Source organism: Thrips palmi, unplaced genomic scaffold (genome assembly GCF_012932325.1).
Source record: "Thrips palmi isolate BJ-2018 unplaced genomic scaffold, TpBJ-2018v1 HiC_scaffold_7, whole genome shotgun sequence".
Taxonomy (NCBI): Eukaryota; Metazoa; Arthropoda; class Insecta; order Thysanoptera; family Thripidae; genus Thrips; species Thrips palmi.
Window position 1 is genome coordinate 6,688,686 of NW_023144634.1, and position 26,255 is coordinate 6,714,940.

The window sequence follows — 26,255 nt, forward strand, 5'->3', positions numbered from 1 at the left end:
CGACCTGGACACAGGAAACATCCTGGCGTTCCAACTCACGTGCCCCTTGTTGGCCGGGCCGTCCTGGCGCTCGTGCCTGGCGATCCAGTGCCCCGGGTTGCCCCGCATGTGTCCCGTCTCGAAGTCGCCGGCCTTGGTGATGTTCTGGAAGTGGTAGTACATGCTCGGAGGGCTCTCCGCCGCGGCCAGCACCACCGCGGCCAACAGCGCCTGGAAAAGGATAACAAGAAGGAGAGTGACGAGGGCTTCGGAATCGAACGGGTTGTCCCTCGGTTCTAGTGTTACCAGCCCGCTGTGCTGCTTCGTCTTCATCCTGCTCCGCGTCGTCCCTGGTTCGGACTGAAGCGCCGCGCGGCGCAGGGAAGGCCCAAGGCGCCAGCAGGCTGATGCCGAACTGTGCTTGGTCGCTCTGTCTCTCTCGCACCCCTAGGGAAGGCCCCTCCAGTGGGAGCGAGACAGTGACGAAAGCAGTGCTGGGATGGCACGCGTGATGCACCTGGCGTGACGCGGTGACGTCACACCACAACGAGCACCGCGACGGGCACCCCACCCTTCTTACGCCCGCGCCGAAATCCGGTAACGTTTTACACGCGTTACGACGAGGCACGCGCACGGCCTACGCGCGCACGCACGTGCTGGTGCCTGACTTGGCTTGGAACAGAAAGCTTCCAGCTAGGTCGCATTGAGTGCACTTCCAGAAGCTTCCATGAGTTGGGCGCCAAATACGCTTCGTCCGTCAGCCCTGCTCGAAGGGTTGCCTGCCAACCAGGCGTTCTCTGCCACCATCCGCATTGCATTCCGTCTTGTTACCAGCTGGATTGACTCCCATGGACTGAAAATGTCCTTCCCTGTCGAGATGAGCAGTGCGTTCGGCTTGCGGAAATGCAGCACGCAGCACAGCTAGGAGTCCCGGGAACCTGGACTGAGGTCATCCTAGGGAACCGGTTCTGCACTGTCCCAACCAGTCGCTCCGGAATCCTGTTGGTTTGTTGACCCATGAGAGCAGGGCGAATTCTGAGAGTAACGGTAGTAGTGGCTGGCAGAGGTGCCATACCCGTTTTGTTGTGAAACAGTCCAAAACGGAAATAGCATCGTCGTCATGAGCCCGAGTATCCGTCACCGACGATTCAGAACAACCACTGCAGCGGGATGGGGTGCAACCGGCAGCTAACTGAATGAATTTTCTTCAACGTGAAAAACTATTTCCTGTCAAGAAAAGGGAAAGGTTCAGAAAAGCAGCACAACGAACGAAAGCGCGCGTCTGCTCTGCGGAAGCCCCGGGACGGGAGGCTCTACGACGACGCTGGACGACGGGCGTCAGCGAAATTTGCATACTACTCAGTCGGCTGACTTCACAAATTCCTTTCTCGTCCAGATCAATCTTATTTTTCTTTCCAAAATAAGAGCCCCAGTGACACCAGGAGAAAAGGTTCTAGTCTCGTGACCAGTTAGCGCATCGGCGTTATCTTTCGGTGTGCGCCCCCCTCTCCCATTTTACCCCCACCCACACCCACGAGGCGGGCTCCAAGTCCTTTTCCATGCCGGCATGCACCCTTCTTTGTCTATCTTACGACCGAGAGGCAGATCCTAGTTCCGAGTAGTTTTCGAACGGACAGCGCACAACGCACCTCCAGGAATGAAAAGTAGTAATTTATCCCCGTCCCCCTCCCCAACTTGCCAAGACAGCACCCCCCCCTCTCTTCCCGAGAGCCTCTCTAGGCTCTCTACCTCTCTCCTCCCCCCTCCTCCCGCTGCGCTCGCGCTCTCGCGCCGGCCCGCGCCGCGCTTACGCAGTCAAACAACATCGTCGTCGAAAAGGCCCTGCCAGCCCTGCCCACTGTCGACCGTCGACCGCCCAGCCCAGTCGTGTGTGCGAACCGGTGAAGATCGGACGTTTCTCTGCTACTTGAGGTGAGTGTACCGATGCGTTTGGAAAGACTAGTTTGGCATGTAGTCATCCACCTGTGATTTGACGAAGTCACAGCGGTGCTTTGTGTCAAGGCAGTTCCCCATTCTTTTAGGTTTAGGTCTTGTTGGGAAGTCCACCATGTCATCGGTCTTGATCACTGGATCCAGTCGAGGATTGGGCTTGGAGTTCGTCAAGCAGCTTCTGGCTCATCCCAAAGCTCCGTCTGTGCTGATTGCCGCGTGTAGGAAGCCAGATAATGCTTCAGTAAGTCTATTCAACTGTGATGAGCGATTTGTCAAATTACATTGCATTTAGTTCGATATTTAATTTTCCAGGAACTCCAGTCGCTCGCAAAAGCCCATTCGAATCTTCATGTTGTGCAATTTGGTAAGACATGCTTTTTTGTGACCTTGGAAATCTTTACGGAGCCTATGAATTTACTTTGTGTGTTTTGCAGACGTAAATGACTTTGACAGCTATGACGCTTTTACCCAGAAGGTGGCTAGCATTGTTGGAGAGAAAGGACTTAATGTGTTGATTAACAATGCTGGTATCATGAAAGGAAAAAAGGACTCCCTGTCAGATTTCAATGCCAAAGATATGATGGACACCTTAACTACTAATTACATTGCTCCAGTACTGTTGATCAAGGTAATATTAGTATTCCTTAGCCCTGAGATTTATGTTACAAAAACCTGTCTAATCTGCCGTTTGTATTGTTAGGCAATGCGGCCTCTCTTGAAGCTTGCTGCGGATTCGAATAAAAACTTGCCTATTGGATGGTCTCGAGCTGCTGCGATAAACATTACATCATATTTGGGATCACTGGCTGAAAACACTTTTGGCACATTTTTGGAATACCGAGAAAGCAAGGTAAGAAATGGAAATCTAAATCCTTGCTGTGACATAATTTTAATTTTGTTTCCATTAAACCTTATTTATTAATAATACTTTTCACAAATTTTACAGGCTGCTCTGAATATGGCAGCTCGCTCAATAGCTGTGGAACTAGCTCCTGATAACATCTTCGTGCTGAGCATGCACCCAGGCTGGGTTCAGACGGACATGGGTACAAGTGAGGCACCGCTGACAAAGGAGGACAGTATCAGTGGTATGCTGAAGGTCTTTTACTCCCTGAAACCAGAACAACATGGGACTTTTGTCCAATGGGATGGCAAGGTGCTGCCATGGTAATTTTGTTTTCGATTGTGAGATACTGTTAATTTTGTCTTCGAAGTGTTGATATTTTATCATGAATTTGATTTCAATTTCTCATTGTCAATTTGTCAATAAAGAATTTTAAACCAACTTGAGATGTAATACTCTTTTCCTAAATACTCATGAAGTGGGGAGATGCGGTCTGTTGGACACAGAGCACAGAGGTCAGAGCTAGTTGGAGCTACTCCAACTTATTGGGTGACTTTAACGGGCCATTTATTTTAAACTTTTCAAATCAGAAACAATACAGTAGACCAATTGTCAATTTTCGTTTACAAAGAGAAAGTTGGAAATTCGCATTTTGATAAAGCTAAAAAAAAGTGAAATAAAAAAAATTAATCCTAAAAACGTAAGCATTGGTTCAATATCATGGTGCGCTCATGGGATTCTTGTTGAATCAACTCAACTTTCTCATTCAATTATTTCTTCTCCAAGGAAATTTCGAAAAAAGGTCTCTCTCGGAGAAACGGGTAGCCTGGAGTTTGGAACCATTTCCGGTCACGCGGTCATGTGATGATGCGCAGTGCTGATGTTTTGTTTTGTTGATTCAGTTTGGCAAGAAAGAACGGAACAGCTAGGTTCAGCGCAACATGGTAAGCAAGATACGCCTCTTTTTTACCCACGCGAACAGCGATTGTTGAATCGGAGTCAGGTGCACATTAGATTGTTCCATCATGTTTGCGTGTCATATAAAGAGACTTGTTTTCTTACGATATGTGGCCCGTCTAGCCTCACGCTGCCAGGCGATAGCACTTTGCCCTAACCTTAACCTTACCTATGTGCTGTCAGTGTTTACTTTGTTTAATATTTCTGGGACTCTACTCCTTCCTCTCGCAACTTTCAAGTGCGAGTAAGTGCCTTCATAGTCTTTCAAATGCCTCTTAGTAAAGCTCGTTTTCACTTTTGTTTTCAGTCTTACGAACAGGATGATGAAGACCAATACGCCCCCAACTTCAGTGTTGGATCTTTTCCCAAAGAATTTGGCTATGGGCCTTTCGATGGTGACGGTGACGGGCCTACGGGACCTCTCACAGGGGAACAGAAGCCACGTATTCTCCTTATGGGGCTTCGCAGGTTAGCTGAGTTTTTTACTATTTCTCTCCACCATCTTCGCCAAACTCTGTGATCAAGTTTCTGCGGTCGTAAACTTATAGACTTTTTGACTTTCAGGAGTGGAAAATCATCTATTCAGAAAGTAGTATTTCATAAGATGTCTCCCAATGAAACATTATTTTTGGAAAGCACTAATAAAATAATCAAGGATGATATTTCAAATTCGTCCTTTGTCCAATTTCAAATATGGGATTTCCCAGGACAGATTGATTTCTTTGACCCTACCTTTGATTCTGACATGATTTTTGGAGGCTGCGGTGCTCTTGTTTTTGTGATTGACGCTCAAGTAAGTACTAATAGAGTATTTTACTTTGATTTCTAGATGTTTCTTTTGTATTTTCTTTTTATTGATGCCAATTGAATTTTTTAAAATTTAGGATGAGTACAATGATGCTCTTAACCGACTTCATCAAACTGTAACCAAAGCTCACAAAGTGAATCCTAACATTCGATTTGAAGTGTTCATTCACAAAGTGGATGGTTTGTCTGATGATTATAAGATGGAAACTCAGAGGGATATTCATCAAAGAGCCAATGATGACTTAGCTGATTCTGGTAAGCTGCAACCAAACTTATTGAACTTTTGAAAATTTTTACAATTTACATTAATGCAACTTCTGTATAGGAATGGACCAAATTCATCTTAGCTTCCATTTGACATCTATATATGATCATAGTATTTTTGAAGCATTCAGCAAAGTTGTCCAAAAGCTTATACCCCAGCTTCCAACTCTTGAAAATCTTCTCAACATTTTGATTTCGGTAAATACTCAATGAGGTCCTCAGTTAATGTATATGTTTATTGTGATATCAAATTTTTTAATGCTGTGTAAATTATTTCTAATTTTTAATTTTTTTTTTGCAGAACTCAGCTATTGAGAAGGCATTTTTATTTGATGTTGTATCCAAAATCTATATTGCCACTGATGTCTCACCTGTTGATATGCAAAGCTATGAGCTTTGTTGTGACATGATTGATGTGGTCATTGATGTGTCATGTATTTATGGGTAAGATTCAGCCGCTGACCTTCACCTTCATTTTCACCAGCCTTTAAACCTCGACATTTTTTTTACATTTATTTGGCCTTTCAGATTACATGAGGATGCTGAAGCTGCTGCATTTGATTCACAAAGCTCAAGTTTAATTAAGCTGAATAATGGTACAATTCTGTATCTGAGGGAGGTGAACAAATTTTTAGCATTAGTTTGCATATTACGAGAAGCAAATTTTGATCGCCAAGGTGAGAAACATTCATATATTCATTGCTTAATAAGATAAAAAAAAAAAAAAAATAAAACACTCTTTTGATTTATAGGGATTTTGTTATCCATTGTTTCTTATTTTGTGTTTCACAGGTGTCATTGACTACAACTTCCTGTGCTTTAGAGAAGCTATTCAACAAGTATTTGAACTTCGTAGCAAGAACCAAATGTTGTACAACACAAGTTCTCAGGGAAATTCCTCAACAGTGGGTGAATCTGGGCCCAACACTTCAACAGGCACAAGTGGCACCAGCAATGGCATATCATCAAATGCAGCACCATTGGACAATTCTCCAAATAATGCTAGTGAATCTTTGAAACAATCTCCTGCTGTTCTTTATCCAGTCTCCGTTACAGATCCAACTATTGTTACTTGAATCATGTATTAACATGATAAATTTTTGTTAATGCAATTTTTTTGCACTGCCAATGTAGTGTAAAAGCTCTCTCACTTAATTTTCATTTCTTTTTAAAAAGTTTACTTTAATGCAGTTATACTTTGAACCTTTAGTATTGTTTTGTCTTATGGGTGTATCTAAGGTGACGATGCTATATATCTAGTCGTCTCAACCATGATTTTATAAAGCAGTATGTTTTCCTGCCAGTCATAGTTTAAGAAAGGGACTGATTGAAAAAAAATTAAACATGCTTGAAACCTGTCATTCTTGCATAAGCTTTACATGTGTAGAGAACATTCTTACTTCATAGTTATGTGATGTGTTAGATTTTGATGATCATTGGAATGTGTTCATGTTCACTTGTAATGTACAAATTGCCAATTGCCATTTTATGTGAAAAGGGAACTGCATGGATGAATCTCCTTCAAGCGTCGTTTTTAATGTTTGTTGGTTTGGCTGACTTGTGTTTCATTCTGAAGCCAAATGCTTTCATCCACTCTTCTCATGTCCTCTTGAATTTTGTCTGTGTGAGAAACACACTGAATGTTGGTTGGAGGTGTGAAAGTTTATTTTTATACTTAGCATCTATGTCTGTTACTGTTATTCTATACTCATATTACTGTATGTGTAAAATTTCACATCCTGTGCCGTTTGATGAGAAAAGTCAACCTTTATCTTATGATCAAATACTATTTTTTTCTTCTTATTTGAAGCTATATATTTGGAAAACAACTCACTCATATGATTTTCAAATGTATCCTTATCTTTCATTTTTAAACTTTAATAATGTGATCAATGGCAAGCCAGTACTTGGATCACTGGGCCCAATTTGAAGTCATCAGAAGAATTGTCCCTTTGTTTTTATGTTAGACTCAATTGTTTTCAGTGCAGTTGGGTGGGTGCACTTGAATTATTGATCATTAATGTGTAACATAGCCTACAGTTACATTCAGTTTGTGAGCTGGACTTGCAATGCTGATTTTTAGTTATGTGGCTTTCTTTGTTTGCTCAGTATCGGTAGTTCAAAAAAATTTGATGTATTGTTAAAATTAAACTACTAGATATCATTTTTGCATATGTTTGTCCTGGAAGAAAGGGCACTTAGGAAAAGATATGGAAGTTAAAATATCTATCTATCTATCTAATCGCATTTGGCTGCACATCTTTGCCGGGGAGTTCTCATCAAATTGTCTTTGAAAATAACCTTTCGGATGGTGCTAAACAACAATGTTTATAGTAGCCTCTGTTTCCTATTAGACTGAATTAATTTTGCCTTGTTCCCTTGTTTTGTTTGTTTTTGTACCCTCTATTCTTAAATGAGTTCACATGTACACAAAGTGCCATATTTTTTTCTGGGCTTCAGTAATTTTGTTGGAAGAATACATTCTCTGTTTTTCCACCCAGATTACTCTTATTCTTATAACATAATGTTCCTGAAAAATACTTTTTATTATTCAGATTTCATTTTTTCCCCATAAAAGGTTTTTATTTTATTATTCTCCTGTCATTCTACTTGTGTACTTTCATCTTCTTCCATTTAAACTTATGCTCTTAACAGGGTATTTTGAAAGGTAGTGCCTTTTAAAACCAATTTGCAGCCCCTATCATTCTGTAGTTGTAATGTTCGACTGATGGAACAATTTTATTCTTTTTTATTAAAAAAGTGTTGAAAAATTAAAGTGTAAAATTGCTTGCTAACTTTCTTTGGCTCCTCTCCTCGTTATATGTACGGTAGAGTTGAGGAGCCATGTAAACGCAGAAAGTCGTGAGAACTCTGGATGTCCGACAAACCGAGGTTTCAGATTTTGAATGTCTGTATTTTGGCCTGCCTTATAATTGTGTTACTTGCGTCTGTAAATAAAAGTGTCTATCTTTGTTAAACATTTTATTGATTTGGCGGGCACAGGGGAGGAATGCCTCAGCCCACTGTCCGCGTCCGGGTTCCACTAAGCACCTGCCGCGAGCTTTCCAATCAGCGCTCGCAAATGAGCTCTCAGAATATCCTTTGCTGCTTCCCCTGAGACTTTGCGCTATGCTGCGTTCCATCAAAAGTCCACAACAAAACGCTATCAACTGACAATATCAAAATATTATCGCTGTTACCCCAAAATTAGTGCTGTTCGCACTACCTCATTCCGAGACTACGAAAACAACATGAAAGCGACGTGCGTCCCTGCTAGATTTGGCTCTACCATCCAGAGCTGCTCTCACCTCGGTTGAAAAGCCCCGCCCCGCCAACGCCGGCGAAGGAAGTAGCATCAATGTTGCCACATGAGGCAGAGGCAACTTCCCCCATACAAATTTCTTTCATTAATCCTGTGACGCACGGTGACTACTGAACTACATATCAAAGTGCTTCCCAATTCTTTGTTATTTTGTTGGGGTGCATCTCTGATTTCCAAGCTCTCGTGTTTCTGTTAACTAAAAAGGGGAGGGAGGGAAATCCCCGAGCAAACCCAATGCTGCCACCTGCCACAGTCTGTAGTTTACTTTTCATAACATCACAAACTTTACCGGAGTTGGAGTTTACGTCTTCGGGAAGAAAGTAAGACAATTCATGTAAAAGTCAATCGTGAATGGAATTTTAAAATTATTTTTGTCTTTGTGGCAAGTGGATTCATCTTATGTTGTTCTTCTAACTGTTGCACCTCATAACCTTCTCATTGCTTACGTCTCCCTATATATTTAATTCAAACATTTTATTACGATATTCTATCCTGACGAAAATAAATTCTATCCCTGTACATCGAACTTTAAAATTATAGACGCATGTCAGAAACCCGCATGTCATTATGCCGTTGCTTGACCCTAAAGGGAGAGCCTATTAGTGGCATTTGTTGTAGAGTCGATTTCTTCTGCTGATGCTGATGGTGCAATGTTGTGAAATTACTCAATCTTCAACTAATTTTTTTAAAAGAAATAATTTTTTTCCAGGAATGGCGGGGGCTGTGCTGCTACCGCGCATGACGCGGTCCCTGCGAGCCTTCACACAGCTGGAACCTCCTCGGGACCTCACTCCGGGCCCAGATGATTTTGAATGGCAGACTCAGTGGAATAAAGAACAACTGAACAAGTAACTCGGATTTATTGGGATGTGCCCTATTTTCATGGCATTTTTATTGAGGCTCATCACTGTTTTTGTTCCTCTCTTATAAACAGGGGCGTGTCTTGGTCAGACATACAAACAATTATTGTAAATGACACCTCAACCAATTCAGAGGTCCAAAAATGTGTCCAGAAACTTCGTTCCCTATGTGGGAAGTTTATGGGTATGCCATCTTGTTGGTTCTTTTTGCCAATTTTATTTTGCCGTTTGTTAATTATCATTTATTGGTGATTCTCTGTGGTTCCTCTTTAGCAGACCAAAGCAAATCTGTGATAGACGATACTTGTCAATTTGTCCTGCTCCTATTCCTTACGGATAATAGAGTTGTTAGCCAGAAACAGTTACACAGTCTTAGAGGCATGTTTGGTAATATGTCTAACAATGCAGCTGACTCCTTACGAAAGGTAATGTTAGTAAATGTGTGAGGTACGTACTGAATCAAAAACATAGGATCGTCCTTGATGTAGTGTATTCTGTTGTTTCTAGACTGTTCAAGAGATACTTGATGAACTTTCATATGGAGCAATTGAGAAGCTCCACAGTCTACTCTCAACGCAGGAGTCACCTCAGGCTGATTTATTTTCAGCAACCATTAGCTGCGCATTTAGCTCACACATAAAATATGTCCCTCAAAAACCTTGGGAACCAGATACAAGTGCACTAGCAGATTTAACTGATGACGTTGCCACTGGTGGTGAATCTGTAGCAGCAAAAGAATTTACCATGAGATACGATGTTTCAACTGCTGCTCCGGGAGCATCATCTAACCGAGGCATGAAGAAAGGCCTGGTAAACATTTTAACTAACATTTTAACTATGATGCTTATTATAATTTTTACTTATACATAAGAGCTGCTTGCTAACAGTATTAAATATTTTTCAGTATGGAATGTCTTGGATGGAAAGTGAAGTTAGAAAATATTATGCTGACTCAAATCCCTGTGGTTTGTCCTGTAAAGAATTTTGTGAGTCAGTCATCACACTATTGAAGTCAGAGAGAGGAAACGATGCATTGCAAAATGAGGTATGTCCAATTTACATGTGCTTTAAATTGTCTGTTTGTAAATAATTTACATATTTAATCCTTTGTCATGTTTCAGCTCTTTGATCTCATGGGCTTTGATCGATTCGAGCTCATCCAGACATTTTTAGAACACCGCAAGGACATTGTTCAAGGTGTGAACCTTGAAATAGAAAAGAAAAATCTTTCCACTAAAGCAGGTAATATTTATGTTAATTCCTTAAACTTTTTTTTTTTTGTCGTTTTACTGAAACGCAGTTGTCTAAATACCAATGTTACTTCTAAGGTAATATATCTGCTGCCATTGAAAATGCTCGAGCACCCTCATTTGGTTGCCAAGTGGTAGTCCAATCTCAGATGGAAAAGCAACTTCAGAAAATGGCCCGGAAAGAAGAGAAACGAATTCACAAAGTCCTAGGCAAACTAGACTTAGATGAAGAAGAGGAGGCTGAGTTCAATCCGATTGAATTGCGAGCCAAACGGTATGGTATCTAATTTCTTATGACCTAAGGTACTATGTTATTTAGTTCAATCTCTCATGCAACGCACATTTTCACAGACAAGCTGCTCTAAAAGCTGCTGCTGCAATGCCAGTTTTGAACAAGGAACCAATGCGACAGGCTCTCCAGCCTCGTCCTAACTACCCCAATGTATATGACTCTCAAAGTAATGCACAGCAAGCCTCTGGTAATATTTTTCTCTTGTTCAAAAGTTTTATTTTTGTTTTGTTTTTTTGCTACTTTAAGTTTTTGTTTTTACTAATAAATTGTGTTTTTCATGAAGGTTTCATATCTGGGACAAAAATGATGCTCCCTGAAGGAGTAATACGCCATGATAAGAAGTCTTATGAAGAAGTTAACATTCCAGTAGCTGAGCCAGCACCTGTTAATGTCGGCAATGAGAGGGTAGCAATTTCCACACTTGATGAGATTGGTCAAATGGCATTTCAAGGTGTCAAGACCCTGAACCGAATTCAGTCTGTTGTTTTTAACATGGCATACCACAGTAATGAGAATTTGCTCATTTGTGCTCCAACTGGTGCTGGCAAGACCAACGTTGCCATGCTTACTGTAGTGCATCAAATACGTCAGCACATTGAACAGGGGGTCATTATGAATGATCAATTTAAGGTTTGTAATCTTCTGTTGTTCTCTTTATTTTGTGGCGACTGCTTAGTTGACATCAGTCTTGAATCTTTAGATTGTGTATGTTGCACCTATGAAAGCTTTAGCAGCTGAAATGACTGCCAATTTTGGAAAGCGCTTAAGTCCACTAGGTGTGTCAGTTCGAGAGCTGACAGGTGATATGCAACTCACAAAGTCTGAAATAATGAAAACCCAGATGTTAGTAACAACCCCTGAAAAGTGGGATGTTGTGACTCGAAAGGGAACTGGTAAGATATTGTTAATGTGTGTCTTTTTCCTTATGAAGAATGTCTTGAAAAGAAACTTACTTGCCTCATTGTTTATCTACAGGTGATGTAGCACTAACTAATTTGGTGAAGCTCTTGATCATTGATGAAGTTCACTTACTGCATGGAGATCGTGGTCCTGTTGTTGAAGCACTTGTTGCCAGAACTTTACGCCAAGTGGAGAGCTCCCAAAAGATGATAAGAATTGTGGGTTTGTCTGCAACTCTTCCAAACTACATAGACGTTGCACGCTTTCTAAGAGTAAACCCTTATGCTGGATTGTTCTTCTTTGACTCTCGTTTCCGCCCGGTGCCGCTAAGCCAAACTTTTATTGGAGTGAAAGCGGTAAAACCACTTGTTCAGATGCAAGAAATGGACAATGTCTGCTATGAAAAGGTTGTTGATCTGGTGCAAAAGGGACATCAAGTTATGGTTTTTGTCCATGCTCGCAATGCAACTGTACGCACAGCCAATGTTTTGAAAGAAATGGCATCCCAAAAGGGACAATTAAAGCTCTTCCAAGTAGAAGAGTGTAGTGCACTTGGACAAGCAAGAAATGCTTTGAGCCGATCTCGCAATAAACACCTTGGAGAATTGTTCCAATGTGGATTTTCTGTCCATCATGCGGGAATGCTACGATCTGACCGCTCAATTGTTGAGAAGTATTTTGGTGAAGGCCTCATTAAAGTGTTGTGTTGTACTTCAACATTGGCTTGGGGTGTGAACTTACCTGCACATGGAGTTGTAATCCGTGGCACTGAAATTTATGATGCCAAGCATGGTTCATTTGTTGATTTGGGAATCTTAGATGTTCTTCAGATATTTGGTCGTGCTGGACGTCCACAATTTGACAAATCTGGAACTGGAATTATCATAACTTCACATGACAAGCTTAGTCACTATTTATCCCTGTTAACCAATCAGTTTCCTATTGAGAGTAACTTCATTAAATTTCTTGCTGACAATCTTAATGCAGAAGTCACTCTTGGAACCATCAGCAATATAGATGAAGCTGTTGAGTGGTTGAGCTACACCTATCTTTTTGTCAGAATGAGAATTAATCCTCAAGTGTATGGTTTGAACTATCAAGATGTCATTAATGACCCTTCCCTTGAAGAAAAAAGAAGGGATTTAATCAAAACAGCAGCAAAAGCTCTTGACAAGGCAAGAATGTTGAGCTACAATGAGAGGACTGGAGATCTCCGCGTGACAGGTAATGTGTCGTGTATTTAGTTGTCTGTGTTGTTTGAGTTAGTAGTGACAGTCTAATGATGTCGTCGTCTCAACAGATATGGGGCGTACAGCTAGCCACTTTTATGTCAAGTATGACACTGTGGAGGTATTTAATGAAATGATGAAACCAGTAATGAACGAGGCAGAAATTCTTGCAATGATTTCTCACTCTCAGGAGTTTGAACAGCTCAAGGTGAGGATGTTTTCCATGATACATTTTACTTTAAATTAAAATTCAATATAATAATAATAAAAAATTTGAATCTCCAAACTTTTTATTTTGTTTTAGGTGAGAGATGATGAACTGGATGAATTAGATACACTGACAGCAGATTGCTGTTATGTCCCAGTGTCAGGGGGATGTGAAAATCTGCATGGCAAAGTAAACATTTTACTTCAGACATACCTTTCGAGAGGACGTATCAACAGTTTTTCTCTGATGTCAGATCAGGCTTATGTGTCACAGGTAACTTTATTTGTCTTTCAAGATCTGCATTTTGATTCATTTCTTGCATTCTGTTCACTTGTTTTTATCTGTTGCAGAATGCAGTGCGTATTGCCCGTGCACTTTTTGATGTGGTCATTAAGAAGAACAATCCCATAATGGCAGGACGCTTCTTAATGATGAGTAAAATGTTTGAGCTTCAGCTTTGGGATTTTCAAAGTCCAATGAGGCAGTTCCAAATCATCACTCCAGAACTGCAGGAAAAGCTTGAAGACAGAAAGCTCTCTGTTGAGAAACTCAGAGATATGGATGCTAAGGAAATCGGTGAGATCAGCATTTAGCATCTTTATTCTCCTACGAATGCTTGAGACTTAATGCATTTGTTTTTTATTTATTAAAATTATGTTGCAGGATCCTTCTTACGACATCCTAAGATGGGAGTTGTTGTTAAACGCTGTGCTGAAGAGTTCCCCTTGGTTGACATGAGTGCCTCCCTCCATCCTATTACCCGTACAGTCCTTCGCATTAGATTGAAGATTAAAGCAAATTTCAGGTGAGTCCTTTTTTTTTGTATTTTGGCATCAGGATGTGTTGATAAATATAATATGATTTGATTTGATTGTGTTTACAGGTGGAATGATAAGGTTCATGGCAAAACATCAGAGGCATTCTGGGTGTGGGTGGAGGATCCAGACAGTAACCACATGTATCACTATGAATATTTCCTGTTGACCAAGAAACAGGTTTGGCAATAATTTTCTTCCCATATTGTCAGCTGAGTCAAAAGTCAAGTGTACATGTAACTTTCATTTTTATTTTTATTCCTTCGTCACAGGTGTGTCACAGAGAGGAACAGGAACTTGTCATGACAATACCTTTGATAGACCCCCTTCCCCCTCAATATTATGTCAGAGCTACTAGTGACCGATGGCTTGGTTCTCAATCCTATTTAGAACTTTCCTTCCGTCATCTTATTCGGCCTGAAAGTCATCCTCCACACACAGGTATTTCTTTGTTCAGTGCAGTGCAACCCTCAACTGTCAGTATTAATTATGAATGACAATTTATTTTATTCTGCGTGAATTTGCAGATCTCTTGGAATTGCAACCCCTGCCAGTGACTGCACTAAATGAAACTCAGTTTGAATTATTGTACAAGTTTTCCCACTTCAATCCCATTCAAACCCAGATATTCCATTGTCTGTATCACACAGACAACAATGTTCTTCTCGGGGCACCGACAGGGTCTGGAAAAACAATTGCTGCAGAGATTGCAATGTTTAGGGTTTTTAAGCAGTATCCTGGAAGAAAAGTGGTTTACATTGCTCCTCTCAAAGCCTTGGTTCGGGAACGCATTGGAGACTGGAAAATACGATTGGAACAGAAGCTGAACAAGAAAGTTGTAGAGCTGACAGGAGATGTGTCTCCTGATGTGAGAGCCATTATTGCTGCGGATGTTATTGTGACCACCCCTGAAAAGTGGGATGGAATATCTCGTTCTTGGCAAACAAGGAATTATGTGCGTGATGTTGCTCTTATTGTTATTGATGAAATCCATCTCTTGGGTGAGGACCGTGGGCCTGTGCTGGAAGTCATTGTGTCTCGAACAAACTTTATTGCTTCACACACAACAAAATCTCTGCGCATTATTGGACTTTCCACTGCCCTTGCTAATGCACGAGATCTTGCTAATTGGTTGGGAATTGGTGAGGTATGTACTGTATGTAGTACAACATTCAAGTGTCAGGATTTACTGAGTCGTCTGTAACGGTTGTGTCTCTCTTTTACATTCTAGATGGGTTTGTACAATTTCCGCCCGTCTGTTCGGCCTGTTCCATTAGAAGTTCACATTGCTGGCTTCCCTGGCAAACATTATTGCCCCAGAATGGCAACAATGAACCGACCAACATTCCAGGCGATTCGACAACATTCCCCATGTCAGCCAGTGTTGGTGTTCGTCTCCTCAAGAAGACAGACTCGGCTCACAGCACTGGATCTGATTGCTTACCTTGCTGGAGAAGATGACCAAAAGCAATGGATGCACACTGATGAGCAAGAAATGGAACAGATAATTTCTGGAATCAAAGATTCAAATTTGAAGCTAACCCTGGCCTTTGGCATTGGCATCCACCATGCTGGTCTCCAGGACAGAGACCGTAGAACTGTTGAGGAATTATTTGTTAATCGCAAAATCCAGGTGCTGATTTTCATCCTTTCCTCAGAGCAATCAATTTTTTCTCCTTCAAAAATTTTATTTATTTTCCACTTTCAGGTTTTGATTGCTACTGCAACTTTAGCATGGGGTGTGAATTTCCCTGCTCACATGGTGGTTGTGAAAGGGACAGAGTACTATGATGGCAAGACGCGCCGTTATGTAGACATGCCCATTACTGATGTGTTGCAAATGATGGGCCGAGCAGGGCGACCTCAGCATGACGACCAGGGTGTTGCTGTTGTACTGGTACAAATAATGAATTGTTAAAATGGCTTACGTTCTTTAATACTGCTAAACTAAACCCCACTTTTCTGTCTAATTGTATGATTTAAGGTACATGATGTCAAGAAAAACTTCTACAAGAAATTCCTTTATGAACCTTTCCCAGTTGAATCTTCCTTGCTTGCTGTTCTTCCTGATCACTTGAATGCTGAAGTTGTTGCGGGAACGATTCGATCTCGTCAAGATGCATTAGACTACCTGACATGGACCTACTTCTTCCGAAGGCTACTTCAAAACCCTTCGTATTACAATCTTGAGTCTCTGGAGCCACAGGATGTGAATCACTATTTGTCAACTTTGATTGAAAAGGCATTCAGAGATTTGGGTATTGCTGGTTGTATCAAGATGGACTATGAAGTATGTTTACCTCATACCTTTTCCTGTTGCATTTGATTGAAGATCATAAAAATATATGTGCAAACTGTTTGTTACAGGATGAAAGAAGTGTCTTGACAACTTCATTTGGTCGTATTGCTTCATTCTACTATTTATCACATCAAACAATGATGCACTTCAGCAATGCTCTTAGATCTGATCTGTCTGATGAAGAAGTGCTGAAGGCGTTGTGTGATGTCCATGAATACTATGAGCTCCCAGTCCGCCACAATGAAGACTTAATGAATGCGTATGTACATTGAATAATCCTTGCAAGTTTCTTTTAAAAATATGAATGCTAACAATGAATTATTATGTTTTCATTACAGAGATCTAGCCAAAGATTGCCCTATACCTGTGGATTCAATGAACATGGACTCCCCTCATGTAAAGGCTAATTTATTGCTGCAAGCGCATTTCAGTCGTCTGCCCTTGCCCTGTGCTGATTATTTAACAGATTTAAAATCAGTTTTAGACCAAGCCATTCGTATCCTGCAAGTAAGTCTTCCATAAGTTGAGTACAATGCCATGTTTACCATGAAAGTTAAATGTTGTTTTTTGTTTCTCCCTTAGGCTATGATTGATGTTTGTGCAGAGAGTGCATGGTTGGCTACAACACTGCGTGCCCAACAGCTGTTGCAGCAAGTGGTTCAGGGTGCTTGGGCCAACAAATCACCTCTCCTGACACTTCCATTTTTTGAGCCACAGCACATGTACCTGTTTGCCAAAGTTGATGACCCAGCCCTTGCAACACTCCCTGGTTTAAAAGAAGCCTGTTTCAACAATTATGAAAAACTGGCTTCAATTCTTCGGGGAGACTTTGATGATGGAGAAATTGAGCAGGTATTGTTGACTCGCTGCTTTGCTTTTGCTATTATTTGAAACACATTAAATATTAAAATTATTCAGACTAATTTTTCTCCTCTCTTCTCACAGATACATAAAGTGTTATGTGAAATGCCTACAGTCAATGTGAATGTAAGCATTCGGGGCTGGTGGGATGGCAGCAGTCAAGATGAGGAAGCCGAAAGAAAGATTAAGATTCCAGCTGATCGGGAATCTTGGGTGGAAGTACATGCTGAACAGGAATACACATTGGTGGTATGTGTCTTTTTTGGCAACATTCAGTACTTCTATTGTATGCTAATTTACTAAGCCTCATATCTCTGCTCTCAGGTTAATATGCATCGTCTGAACCATTCTCGTGAGTTAAAGGCCCATGCTCCCAAGTTTTCTCGATCCAAAGATGAAGGTTGGTTCTTGACTCTGGGCTCTGTGGATGATAACGAGCTCTTGGCTCTCAAGAGAGTGAGTGGAGTCCGAGGAAGATCCTTGCAGCAGCTGTCATTTTTCACCCCATCAAAGCCAGGTATACTTTTATATTACGTTAAAGTTTGTGTTTTCTCTTACTTGGTAGTTGTTGAGTTACTTAATGGAATTTGACTTTGCAGGTCGTATAATTCTCACTTTATACTTGATGTCTGATTCTTACCTGGGACTAGACCAACAGTATGACATATACTTGGATGTGATTCCTTCCAATTTCAAGTGTCAGATCAACACTGATCTTGCTGGACTATCTATAGAATCGCTGGACAGCATAGAACCTCATGAAGAGACTGGTAATGAAGATGTCTCCCAAAAGTGGTGATAATGAAGCAGTTGTGCTTTTACTTTACTGTGATTATTGCAGGAAAAGTCATGCCAATGTATTGAAGATTTTATTCTTCCTGTCTGTGATACATGACCCTGTGATTTTGGAGAAGAAAGTTAAATCATAACTTTCCTTCTGCTCTTTCACACTAATGACATATTCAGAAATGGTTTCTTTGCTTTCTTGAGAACTGAATGGTTTCAAGGCATAAACCCAGTAATAAGTGAATTTATTTATTTTTCTCGTGTTAAATGTATTTGAAAACATTGTTTTGATGAAAATGTACTGAAACAAAACCTGTTTTTTTCATACTTAATATTTTTTTAAACCCTGAACATGGCCACTAAAAAGGTGTTGTCCGGTACTTTTTCTTTGACTTCTTTAAATTTATAATTTTTGTATTGTTGTATTTGTGGAAGCATATCTGTTTTCCTCTATCCCACTGATTGTCGGTGAAGTCTTGTTTCAAAAATAAAAAAATGCATCAGTAAAAGTTTTGTTTTTATTCCACAACATTTTCCTTTTCCATATCACAATTGATTAGATATCTATTTGACTAAAATTGAAACACATAACAACAGAATGACACATACTAATGATAAAAGCCGCTCAATTGCAATTGATAATAGGGTCCAATAGTACCGTGCTTCATTAGCTACCTGCTTACTGCATTCTGTGCTGTTGCATCCACAGTCAGCAGACTTATCACTACCGAATCGACCGTATAGCTGTCAAAACAAGAATATCAACTCTGTTGAAGCAACCACAAGCTGTAAAAGAACGTTCTAACGTGCTTGCGACGCAGCCGTCCTAGTCGGGCTGCTGCAGGCCTGCTGCGATTGGCTTCCCGCCTTGGAGGTAGGCAGCCCATCGTACCAGACTCGCTCACCAGTGCCCGTTGGGCTGCCTACCTGCAGGCTGCAGGGCCTGCAGCAGACGCGTCGCGTGACAAGACAATCCAGTAAAGGCCTCACCTGCGAACTCCCTTTCCTGTACTCCTCGCCATCTGGGTCCAGCTCGTCTTCAGCAAGCCTTTGTTGGACCTGTCGAATAGGTTTACGGGTAAAGAATGTTTGCAGAACCGGCAATCTGATTTTACGGCTTAATTTAGGAAGCGGGGTTTCGAACCTGGTCCGACGTGAGATTGAGAACCAGTCTGAGTAGTGGCACACTGAGTAGGCGGCAGAGAAAGAGCGGGGGGCCGCGCACCACGCCGTCGCGCGTCGCGTCCCTCGCCAGCGCCGTCATGATGGCCGACACCATCACCGACGCGGCCACCACGCACGACGCGTAGCAGTACAGTTCAACTAGACAAAAAAAAATAAAGAAAGAAAAACAATTTAAAAATACGTATTTAAAAAAAGGAAAATGGAACCTATGGCAAGGTAGTTGACTCACGGACGACGGGGATGCCGGTGAGCCCTGGCGGGCAGGCGACCTCGAACAGGACGAACGAGAGCACGAGGAGCACCAGCGACCCGCACCCGAAGAACACCTTGTCGCGGGGCAGCGGTTCCTGCACCCAGTAGGCCAGCAGACTCAAGACGGCGACCGCTAAAAAAACAAAAAAAATAATAGAAACGGGCAAAGGTGTCGGTGGGATTCGAACCCTCGACCTGTACTGACCGAGGAAGGGCGCGATGAGGATGCGGTTCATGACGGGCGTGCTGCGTCTCAGCGTGACCACGACGCTGATGGCGTTGTCGGACGTGACGGAGGTCGCGTGGATCTCATGGCGGGTCACGTTCAGGCTGCTGTGCACCAGGTGCCACCGCGGGCGCGCAGCCCTGTCCAGCACCTACGGAACGCCGGAACGCCTTACAGTGAAGCGCCGCCCCTGACTTGGAACGCCGCTCTCGGCGCGTCTGGCCAGACTCACCCAGTCGTCCTTGGCGGCGCGCATGAGAAGCAGGGTGCTGCCCTCCGTGCCGCGGCCCGTCAGCACGAGCTTCACCTCGCACGTGTGCTGGTCGTTGGGCCACTGGCTGGCGTCCAGGCTGTGGCAGTAGGCGCTGGCGCTGAGCGGCGACTCCCAGCGCACCACGCCGCTGGAGTGCACGTACACCAGCCCGCCGTCCGTCTCCACCACACCGCTGGGGCGCGAGTGAGGTTAGCGTAGGTTAGGTTCGTTTGGGTGAGGTTAGGTTAGGTTAGGCTACTCACTTGGGCACGTGGAAGTGGGGCGCCAAGCGGCGGGGGCTCACGGGGGCGATCCTGATGTCATCGAAGTCGCTGGACTCCCAGCCCAGGCCCGCGGCGTGCCACATCTGCAGCAGGGAACAGTTTCACTACGTCGCACCGGACGCACCAGAGGTCCTGCAGCAGGGGGATGGACTCACCACCAGGACACGGCCCTTCAGCTCTATCATTCCGCTGTAGTCATCCTGAGCAGAGTGCAAGTTAGTGATCGACCGGCCACACAGAACGACAGAGAGAAACGGAACAGGGAGACCCACCAGGCAAACCGTGCTGACGTTAAGGCGCACCACGAACTCAATACCTTGCGTCGGCATGTAGCGGGACAGGTTCCTGTCCAGGATGCCCTTGAGCGCCGCGGACGTGGTCGGTGGCAGCGTTCTCGGGGGCGGCACGAGCTCCACGGGTAAGTCCGAGTCCGGCTCGCCTATCGCCGGGCCGCCGTCCGCCCCCGGCTCGAGGTCCGGCGTGTAGTCCGGCTCCGGCACATCGTCGGTCTCCTCGGGCACCGCGACGATGTCGTCCTCGTTCGGCGTCTGCCCCTCTGTGCGCCAACGGGAAACAGAGGGTGAGGCATGGTGCGGGGGGAGGGGCGGCTCTGCCACGTGGCCGACGTGGCCGACGGTACCGACGGTAGTCCCACCTTTGCACCCGTAGAACCAGGTGCCGTTGCCCACCGACCTGCTGGTGGCCAGGCTGAAGAAGCGCAGCTCGGGGAACTTGGCGGCGGCCGGCGCCACCCAGGACAGCATGGGCTTCTCGATGCCGATCCTGCCCACCTCGAGGCGGCGCGCGGCCGTGTCCTGGCGCACCCAGAAGCCCCGCAGCTCCTTGACGGTCAGCAGGCCCGGCAGCCTGACCGTGGCCACCCTCCTGCCCAGCGAGTCGATGCTCGTGGCGCCGTCGTGGGACAGGTCCACCTGCGGCACCGCTCACTCTTAGTGGATTTGCCAGAAGACCGGCGCCGGCGGCCAAAACTCTGAACGCGTTTTGAGTCCCCCGAGAGAGACGGCTGCTCACCTCGACGAGCGCGTCAACGGCGGGCGGCAGCATGTTCTCCAGGCGGATGTGGCCGGAGCCGGCGGCGCGCAGGTGCACGAAGATGGTGCGGCTCGTGCCGTTCACGACGCCCTCGCGCTCCACCGAGAAGTACTGCGAGTGCGAGTAGGAGTAGGTGACGAGCGGCCGCGAGCAGCTGTTCTTCGCCGCCGTCTGTTTGTCTGCAAGCCAAACCGATTCAAACCGGGCCCGTCACACGGCAACGCTCTGGATTCCAGTTTGTGACTTACGCTTGGCACAGCCGAACACCCAGATGGTTTCGTTGCCGGCGCTCGACCCGGAGCACACGCTGAAGTACCGCAGCGGGAAGGGGTTCGGGTCGCGCCACGCCATCTGCAGCTGGCCGTCGGCCGAGGTCACGTTGATGACGCCCGTCTTGATGTCGTGGCTGATGGTGAACGTCTTGAGCTCGCTCTCGGAGAGCAGGTCGTGCTGCCTCACGGACGCCACCTTCTGCTCCTTGCCGCGGTCCAGGTTGGTGTAGTTGTGGAAGCCGAGGTCGATCTGGGCGGCGTGGAACACGGTCGAAAAAGGAATCATTTCAAAAGGCCGGGATAGCGAGCGAAGTGAAGTGCCACTGGGTCGTCACCTCGTACACGTCCTCGGTCGGCGGCGGCAGGCTGGGCACCAGCTGCAGGTGCACGTCGCGGCGCCCGGCCACCTGGAAGGTGAGCCCGCTGAAGCTGCCCGCCACCACGCCCTCCTCGCTCAGGGCGAAGTAGCTGTCGAAGCGGTACTTGAAGGTGTGCACGACGCGGCACGAGTCCGCCATGGCCAGCGCCTCCTTGAGCGCCTTGCCGGGCACCGCCGGCGGCACGGTGGGCACCGCGGGCCGCGTCGCCAGCGCCGCGTCGTCCATCTTGTCGTACCCTGCGAGGGCAGGCCACCGCGTGCAAACTACTTCGAGGAGGGAATCGGACTCAGGGGCCGGCGGGGCGGGACTCACCCTGGCAACCGTGCAGCCAGCTCGACGACCTCAGGTACCCGGTGGAGTAGGTGACCTCGGTGACTTGGAAGCCAGTGGAGAAGGGCGCGGACAGCGAGGGCCGTGTTTCGAGGCCCTCGTACACCTCGAGGCGGGTGGTGTTGAACAGGATCTGCGGGAAGGAGAACCAGGAGTCAGATTGAGGTTCGGGCTGGACGAGCACTACGCTCAGCCTTCTCACCGTGAACAATCTGTACTCGGAGTACGACAGGCAGTCTCGGCACGGGCTCCGGTCCAGGATGATCATGTCGTTCTTCTTGATGGCCATCACGTTGCCGTGCGTGTTCAGGTCGATCTGCAACGCGGCAGAGCGGGCAGACCACATGAGGGATGCTAGGCAAACTCAACTCTGCACCCAAAGACGCCGTTTCTTGAACCACCAAGCGAATTTCGTTGACTGTTTCAAGAACCTCCACTTATGTATTTCACAAGTCAATTTTCTTGGTTCAAAAAACGCGCGTGACGGTCAGCACACTCACGTGGTAGTTGACGTTGCTGGGGAGGCCGGTGAGACGCACGAAGGGCCGGTCGGTGGCCTTGACCATGAAGCGCACGGCCTTGGCCGCGCCGCCCGCGCCGGCCCAGGGCACGGCCTCGTCGTCGATGGGGAAGGGGCCCGCTGCCGGCGGCGGGTGCAGGAAGAACGTCGACCTTCGCGAGTCCGCGAGGATGTGCTTGCGGCAGCCCAGCCCCTCGTACCGACAATTTCGTTGTTGTAATTTGAAGCAATTTTTGAATCAAACAAAAAGGGCTGAGAAGTCATCTTACGAGGGGCGACGCGGCGAAGCCTGTGGTGGGGGTCGCACTGCAGTTGTGCACCCAGTTGGAGTGCGCGTTGAACGAGTAGGCGCTGGGCATCTGGAAGCGGGGGTCCTTGTAGGAGACCAGCGGCGTGTCGCGGCCCGCGCGGCCCACGGACACCTCCCCGGCGCCGGCGGGCAGCGCGACGATGCGCACCCAGAAGTAGCGGATGGAGTTGGGCGCGAGCAGCGAGGTGAGCACCGGGAGGGTCTCGCCGGTGGGGCGCGGCTCCGGGTCCGTCAGGTCCTCGCGGTCGATGCGTACCTCCCCGACGGGGTCGATGGTCAGCTGGAGGAAGCGAGCGAGTGCTGAGGCCGCCGCCAGGGCCACCAGGGCCGCCAGGGCCGCCGTCAGGTTCACTGCAAGGACGATCTAACTTACCACGTAGTTGATGTCATCCACGGACGCGTCGGACTTGGTGACGTCGCGGCCCAGCGTCATCACCGCGGGGCCGGCACCCTTGTAGCCCACGATCATGGTCAAAGAACCGTTCTCGGCGCCGGCGGTCTGTGGCAAGGGGAGGGGGCCGTCACTCAATGCGTCAGCAAGCGTGTTTTCGAAACGGGGGAAAAGGGAAACTACGCACCGCGTTCGGCAGCGGGAAGGTACGCTGCATGGTGGGCCTGTGGTGCAACCACAGCGACGGCGGCGGGGTCATGTGGCAGCTGTAGGGCACCGCGGCCTGCGCCCCCAGCGCCGCCAGCAGCAGCGCCGCCACCGTAAGCACGCAGCCTGCCTGCAACAGCAAGCCCTTCAGCGTCACCGCCACGTCCACAGAACGGAGCGCGCGCGGCGCGGCGGACGCGGTCCCCGGGACGTTTACCGTCGGCCACTGCATCTTGGACGCGAAGCGCGAAGCGCAGCACCGGGTGCGGACGGACAGACCCGGGTCACCACACCGCGAGGCGCCGCGCTGCACACTGCACCGGCACGAGGGGAAGGTCGGCGTCGGTCGGCGTCGGTCGGCGTCGGTCGCGCTCTGGAGCTGCTCGCTACTCCGCTGCCGGCGGCCTCCAGTCTCTGCGGCGATGCGGCCGGGCGGAGGTTGCGCAGTGGCCGCCCGGGGCAGGAAACTCTTATCCTGGCTGGGGCACAGTCAAGCCAGGGGCGGAAGGATAAGAAAGAGGGGGGGGGGAGGAGGGGTCAGCCTCCCGGCGAGCACAGCGTCGACGCGGCGAAGGTCAAGACCACGAAGGCTGCCAGCGAAAAGACGCCCCGACGAACTCTGCGAGGAACAGTCTTCGAGGCGAACGCCGAAATGTTTATGTCTTATTAGTGCCTGCTTCCCCCTCCACCGAGCATGAAACCCTTCCCGGGGGCGGCTGCAGAGATTATGAATTTTACGAGTTACAGTGCGGCCGCCAGACTGCGGCTCAGCTGTGTGCCGCCGCGGCCCAGCAGTTCCTCGCAGAACGACTCGCACTTGTCCGAGTTTAGCCGGGATTAGATCCGTGACATAGGTGAGGGCGGCGACGGGAAGAGGGGGGGGGAGGGTTTGGCCCCGACGGCCGCCACTCAGATGGTCATTAAAGTCTTCCACGAGAATCCCTGAAGCTACCTCGCACAATGACGGCCGAGAAGGGAAAAGGAAAAAACGCGAAAAACAAGGGCAGGGCATCGAGGTGGGCAGACAATGAAGTCCTCAAGGACCCCTCGGCTCCGCGGCCGAGGCTCCGCTCTCCCGGCAGCTTGTTGAGCTAGCCTAATTATCGTCCACCATGCTAATGCAACTTTAAAAAGGCAGAGAGAGAGAGAGAGAGAGAGAGAGGAAGAGAAGGGAAACGGGGCTGGGAGGCAAAGCGCACTTGATCACGACCCGTTCCTGCGCATTTGTAGCCAACGCTCGCTTTTGTACGTCAGTACGTCCGCTCGAGTGTACATGAAAAAAAAACTATATCCCAAATAATGGAAACACAGGCGCTGAATCCTGTCACAGACGCATATGTGGGTTGAAACAGAGGAAACCCTTTCCTTCCGAACAACAACAAAATAACAACAACGTCGCTTCTGTTCCACGTGTTACGTGACGGTGGTGCACCCCGGCGTGGCTGATAAGACCGCCGTGGATTGGCTGCTGCGAATGGAGGCCGTGGATGTCCTCATTAACCGCAGAGGCAGCTGAGCCCCGCCATGCCAGGCCTAATCGCCGAGGCAGTGAGGCGGCGTCCCTGGGGGGCCTCACCGCCTCCACGGCCTCCAGGGCCTCCAGGGCGTCCAGGGCCTCCACGGCGTCCAGGCCTCCACGGCGTCCAGGGCCTCCACGGCGTCCAGGGCCTCCACAGCCTCCACGGTGTCCATTGTGTCCGCGGCGTCCACGGCCTCGTCGGGCAGCGGAAGCACGGCGTCCAAGTCCTTGACGGCCTCCTCGGCGCCCGGCAGGTAGGCCGCGCGGCCCGGTCGGCGCACCGGAGTGCCGCGGGCTGGCCCACCCCGCGCTGCGCAGGCGCTACGGCGCCAGCCGCCACCGGACCTGCAGACGGCGCCGCGCTCAGCGCTCGACTCACAGCCGCAGGAGCCAAAGGCCGCAAAGGGCCACGTGTACACTGAGTAGAGGTGCTTCCAGCAAGGGGCCCGGGCAGTGCCGCGCCACCCCGAGCGTGAGAGGCAGAGACAGAGCGACGAGACGATTCTACGAAATCGGCCCGCAGGCCGACTGTAAGCCAGGCTGGTCGCGTGGAGTAGCGCGCCAGCCTCTCACCGCCGTCTTGAGGCATTGTCTTAGAGCCGCGCACTCCACCGCGAGGAGCTGGCAAGCCGGGAAGCCCTCTCGAAAAAAGAGGAAAAAATGTTCTGGCTAGTATTTGATCCCGCGGACTCGGAAAGAACCCGCGAAAAGAGACAATCGAAGTGGAGCAAGACGCGGGCGACGTCGCCGAGGAGTCCTGGTCGGCCTGGCCCTCCCCGCGCCCCGTGGGCCGCCGCCCCGTCACCCCTTTTCGCCCACGGCCCATTGAGCGCATTACACCAATCTGGGCGCGGCTTACAATTATTTTGAATTGCCGCGATAAAAATTGAAACACATCGATGGCCTGGTGGCGAGGGGAGCCGCTTAGAAGGTGGCTGCTGCTGTTGTTGCTGTCGTGACGCCGCGCTGTTCTTGTTGTTGTTGTTGTTGTTGTTGTTGATATTTAGAGAGAGCTGGAGATGTTCCCCTGCAAGCAATCTCCAGCGCAGCCGCCCAGGTCTCCAAATCGACTTCCCCAGTCGATATCTCGCGGCCCCCCGTGGGGCCCCGGCTTGTGGCCCCGCCCCGAGAAAGCGTTTGCATTCTCGACGATTTCATTTAAAGCGGCTCTCTCGCTGTTCGTTCCTCCTTCTCCCTCTCTCCCTCTCTCTCTCTCTCTCTCTCTCTCTCTCTCTCCCCCTCTCGGATCTCCTCGAACAAATAAGACCGCGGAAGCCGCGTCATGCCGCCCCTCCTCTTACATGCGTCGGATAAAAAGAACAACAAAGAAACAAACAAAACAAACAAAACAAAGGGGGGTGGGGTGGGAGGGGGTGCGCTCTGGTTTTACGATTATGACCTCAGCATTTGCACGGAGACGAGTCTCGTCTGACAGGGCGGATGGCGA

General features: G+C 47.5%; 4 protein-coding genes across 7 annotated transcripts; 3 read left to right on the top strand and 1 right to left on the bottom strand.

Moving 5' to 3' along the window:
- Positions 1-1,749: 1,749 nt before the first annotated feature.
- LOC117652419 (C-factor-like) lies at positions 1,750-3,217 on the top strand. 2 transcript variants are annotated; one of them, XM_034397314.1, is made up of 6 exons: positions 1,750-1,911; positions 2,022-2,173; positions 2,245-2,296; positions 2,367-2,560; positions 2,633-2,782; positions 2,879-3,217. In XM_034397314.1, the coding sequence occupies exons 2-6, from the start codon at positions 2,048-2,050 to the stop codon at positions 3,101-3,103; spliced, it is 747 nt and encodes a 248-aa protein (XP_034253205.1). In that variant the 5' UTR covers positions 1,750-1,911; positions 2,022-2,047; the 3' UTR covers positions 3,104-3,217. The 2 variants fall into 2 exon arrangements, with proteins under 2 accessions (XP_034253205.1, XP_034253206.1); XM_034397315.1 differs by having other exon boundaries at positions 1,755-1,911; positions 2,028-2,173.
- A 348-nt stretch (positions 3,218-3,565) lies between these two features.
- On the top strand, positions 3,566-7,782 carry LOC117652418 (ras-related GTP-binding protein C). Its single transcript, XM_034397313.1, has 8 exons — positions 3,566-3,720; positions 4,041-4,201; positions 4,298-4,526; positions 4,618-4,795; positions 4,866-5,002; positions 5,106-5,248; positions 5,333-5,481; positions 5,597-7,782. The coding sequence occupies exons 1-8, from the start codon at positions 3,718-3,720 to the stop codon at positions 5,878-5,880; spliced, it is 1,284 nt and encodes a 427-aa protein (XP_034253204.1). The 5' UTR covers positions 3,566-3,717; the 3' UTR covers positions 5,881-7,782.
- Positions 7,783-8,292: 510 nt separating this feature from the next.
- LOC117652276 (activating signal cointegrator 1 complex subunit 3) lies at positions 8,293-18,135 on the top strand. Of its 3 annotated transcripts, none has more exons than XM_034397065.1 (28): positions 8,293-8,446; positions 8,836-8,974; positions 9,061-9,170; positions 9,260-9,411; positions 9,494-9,796; positions 9,891-10,031; positions 10,108-10,228; positions 10,315-10,510; positions 10,588-10,715; positions 10,812-11,158; positions 11,229-11,421; positions 11,504-12,652; positions 12,729-12,865; positions 12,962-13,138; positions 13,216-13,441; positions 13,529-13,670; positions 13,749-13,860; positions 13,953-14,121; positions 14,208-14,827; positions 14,912-15,313; positions 15,389-15,577; positions 15,665-15,970; positions 16,048-16,238; positions 16,318-16,486; positions 16,562-16,831; positions 16,925-17,089; positions 17,165-17,357; positions 17,440-18,135. In XM_034397065.1, the coding sequence occupies exons 2-28, from the start codon at positions 8,838-8,840 to the stop codon at positions 17,637-17,639; spliced, it is 6,645 nt and encodes a 2,214-aa protein (XP_034252956.1). In that variant the 5' UTR covers positions 8,293-8,446; positions 8,836-8,837; the 3' UTR covers positions 17,640-18,135. The 3 variants fall into 3 exon arrangements, with proteins under 3 accessions (XP_034252956.1, XP_034252958.1, XP_034252957.1); XM_034397067.1 differs by having other exon boundaries at positions 9,263-9,411; XM_034397066.1 differs by having other exon boundaries at positions 8,381-8,508.
- Positions 18,127-23,609, bottom strand: LOC117652277. Its single transcript, XM_034397068.1, has 20 exons — positions 23,507-23,609; positions 23,270-23,419; positions 23,065-23,190; positions 22,651-22,971; positions 22,362-22,574; positions 22,064-22,177; positions 21,844-21,994; positions 21,487-21,767; positions 21,128-21,401; positions 20,859-21,058; positions 20,482-20,758; positions 20,099-20,382; positions 19,982-20,026; positions 19,806-19,909; positions 19,522-19,735; positions 19,269-19,440; positions 19,041-19,196; positions 18,771-18,949; positions 18,617-18,685; positions 18,127-18,370 (listed from the first exon to the last, which is right to left on the bottom strand). Exons 1-20 carry the CDS (start codon positions 23,519-23,521, stop codon positions 18,191-18,193), a joined length of 3,525 nt encoding a protein of 1,174 aa, XP_034252959.1. The 5' UTR covers positions 23,522-23,609; the 3' UTR covers positions 18,127-18,190.
- Between the last annotated feature and the right edge of the window lie 2,646 nt (positions 23,610-26,255).

What these genes read in the sequence shown, in the direction of transcription:
- LOC117652419 (XM_034397314.1), top strand. Translation starts at nt 2,048, where the DNA reads ATGTCATCGGTCTTGATCACTGGATCCAGTCGAGGATTGGGCTTGGAG. An exon ending in GGAAGCCAGATAATGCTTCA is followed by an intron (nt 2,174 to 2,244) that starts GTAAGTCTATTC and finishes TTAATTTTCCAG; the next exon opens with GAACTCCAGTCGCTCGCAAA. An exon ending in TGGAATACCGAGAAAGCAAG is followed by an intron (nt 2,783 to 2,878) that starts GTAAGAAATGGA and finishes CAAATTTTACAG; the next exon opens with GCTGCTCTGAATATGGCAGC.
- LOC117652418 (XM_034397313.1), top strand. An exon ending in CTCCTTATGGGGCTTCGCAG is followed by an intron (nt 4,202 to 4,297) that starts GTTAGCTGAGTT and finishes TTTGACTTTCAG; the next exon opens with GAGTGGAAAATCATCTATTC. An exon ending in AGCAAATTTTGATCGCCAAG is followed by an intron (nt 5,482 to 5,596) that starts GTGAGAAACATT and finishes TGTGTTTCACAG; the next exon opens with GTGTCATTGACTACAACTTC.
- LOC117652276 (XM_034397065.1), top strand. Translation starts at nt 8,838, where the DNA reads ATGGCGGGGGCTGTGCTGCTACCGCGCATGACGCGGTCCCTGCGAGCC. An exon ending in CAGCTGACTCCTTACGAAAG is followed by an intron (nt 9,412 to 9,493) that starts GTAATGTTAGTA and finishes TGTTGTTTCTAG; the next exon opens with ACTGTTCAAGAGATACTTGA. An exon ending in AAATCTTTCCACTAAAGCAG is followed by an intron (nt 10,229 to 10,314) that starts GTAATATTTATG and finishes GTTACTTCTAAG; the next exon opens with GTAATATATCTGCTGCCATT.
- LOC117652277 (XM_034397068.1), bottom strand. An exon ending in CTGGTTCTACGGGTGCAAAG is followed by an intron (nt 20,383 to 20,481) that starts GTGGGACTACCG and finishes GTTGGCGCACAG; the next exon opens with AGGGGCAGACGCCGAACGAG. An exon ending in GCGCCGCCAAGGACGACTGG is followed by an intron (nt 19,441 to 19,521) that starts GTGAGTCTGGCC and finishes GGCGTTCCGTAG; the next exon opens with GTGCTGGACAGGGCTGCGCG.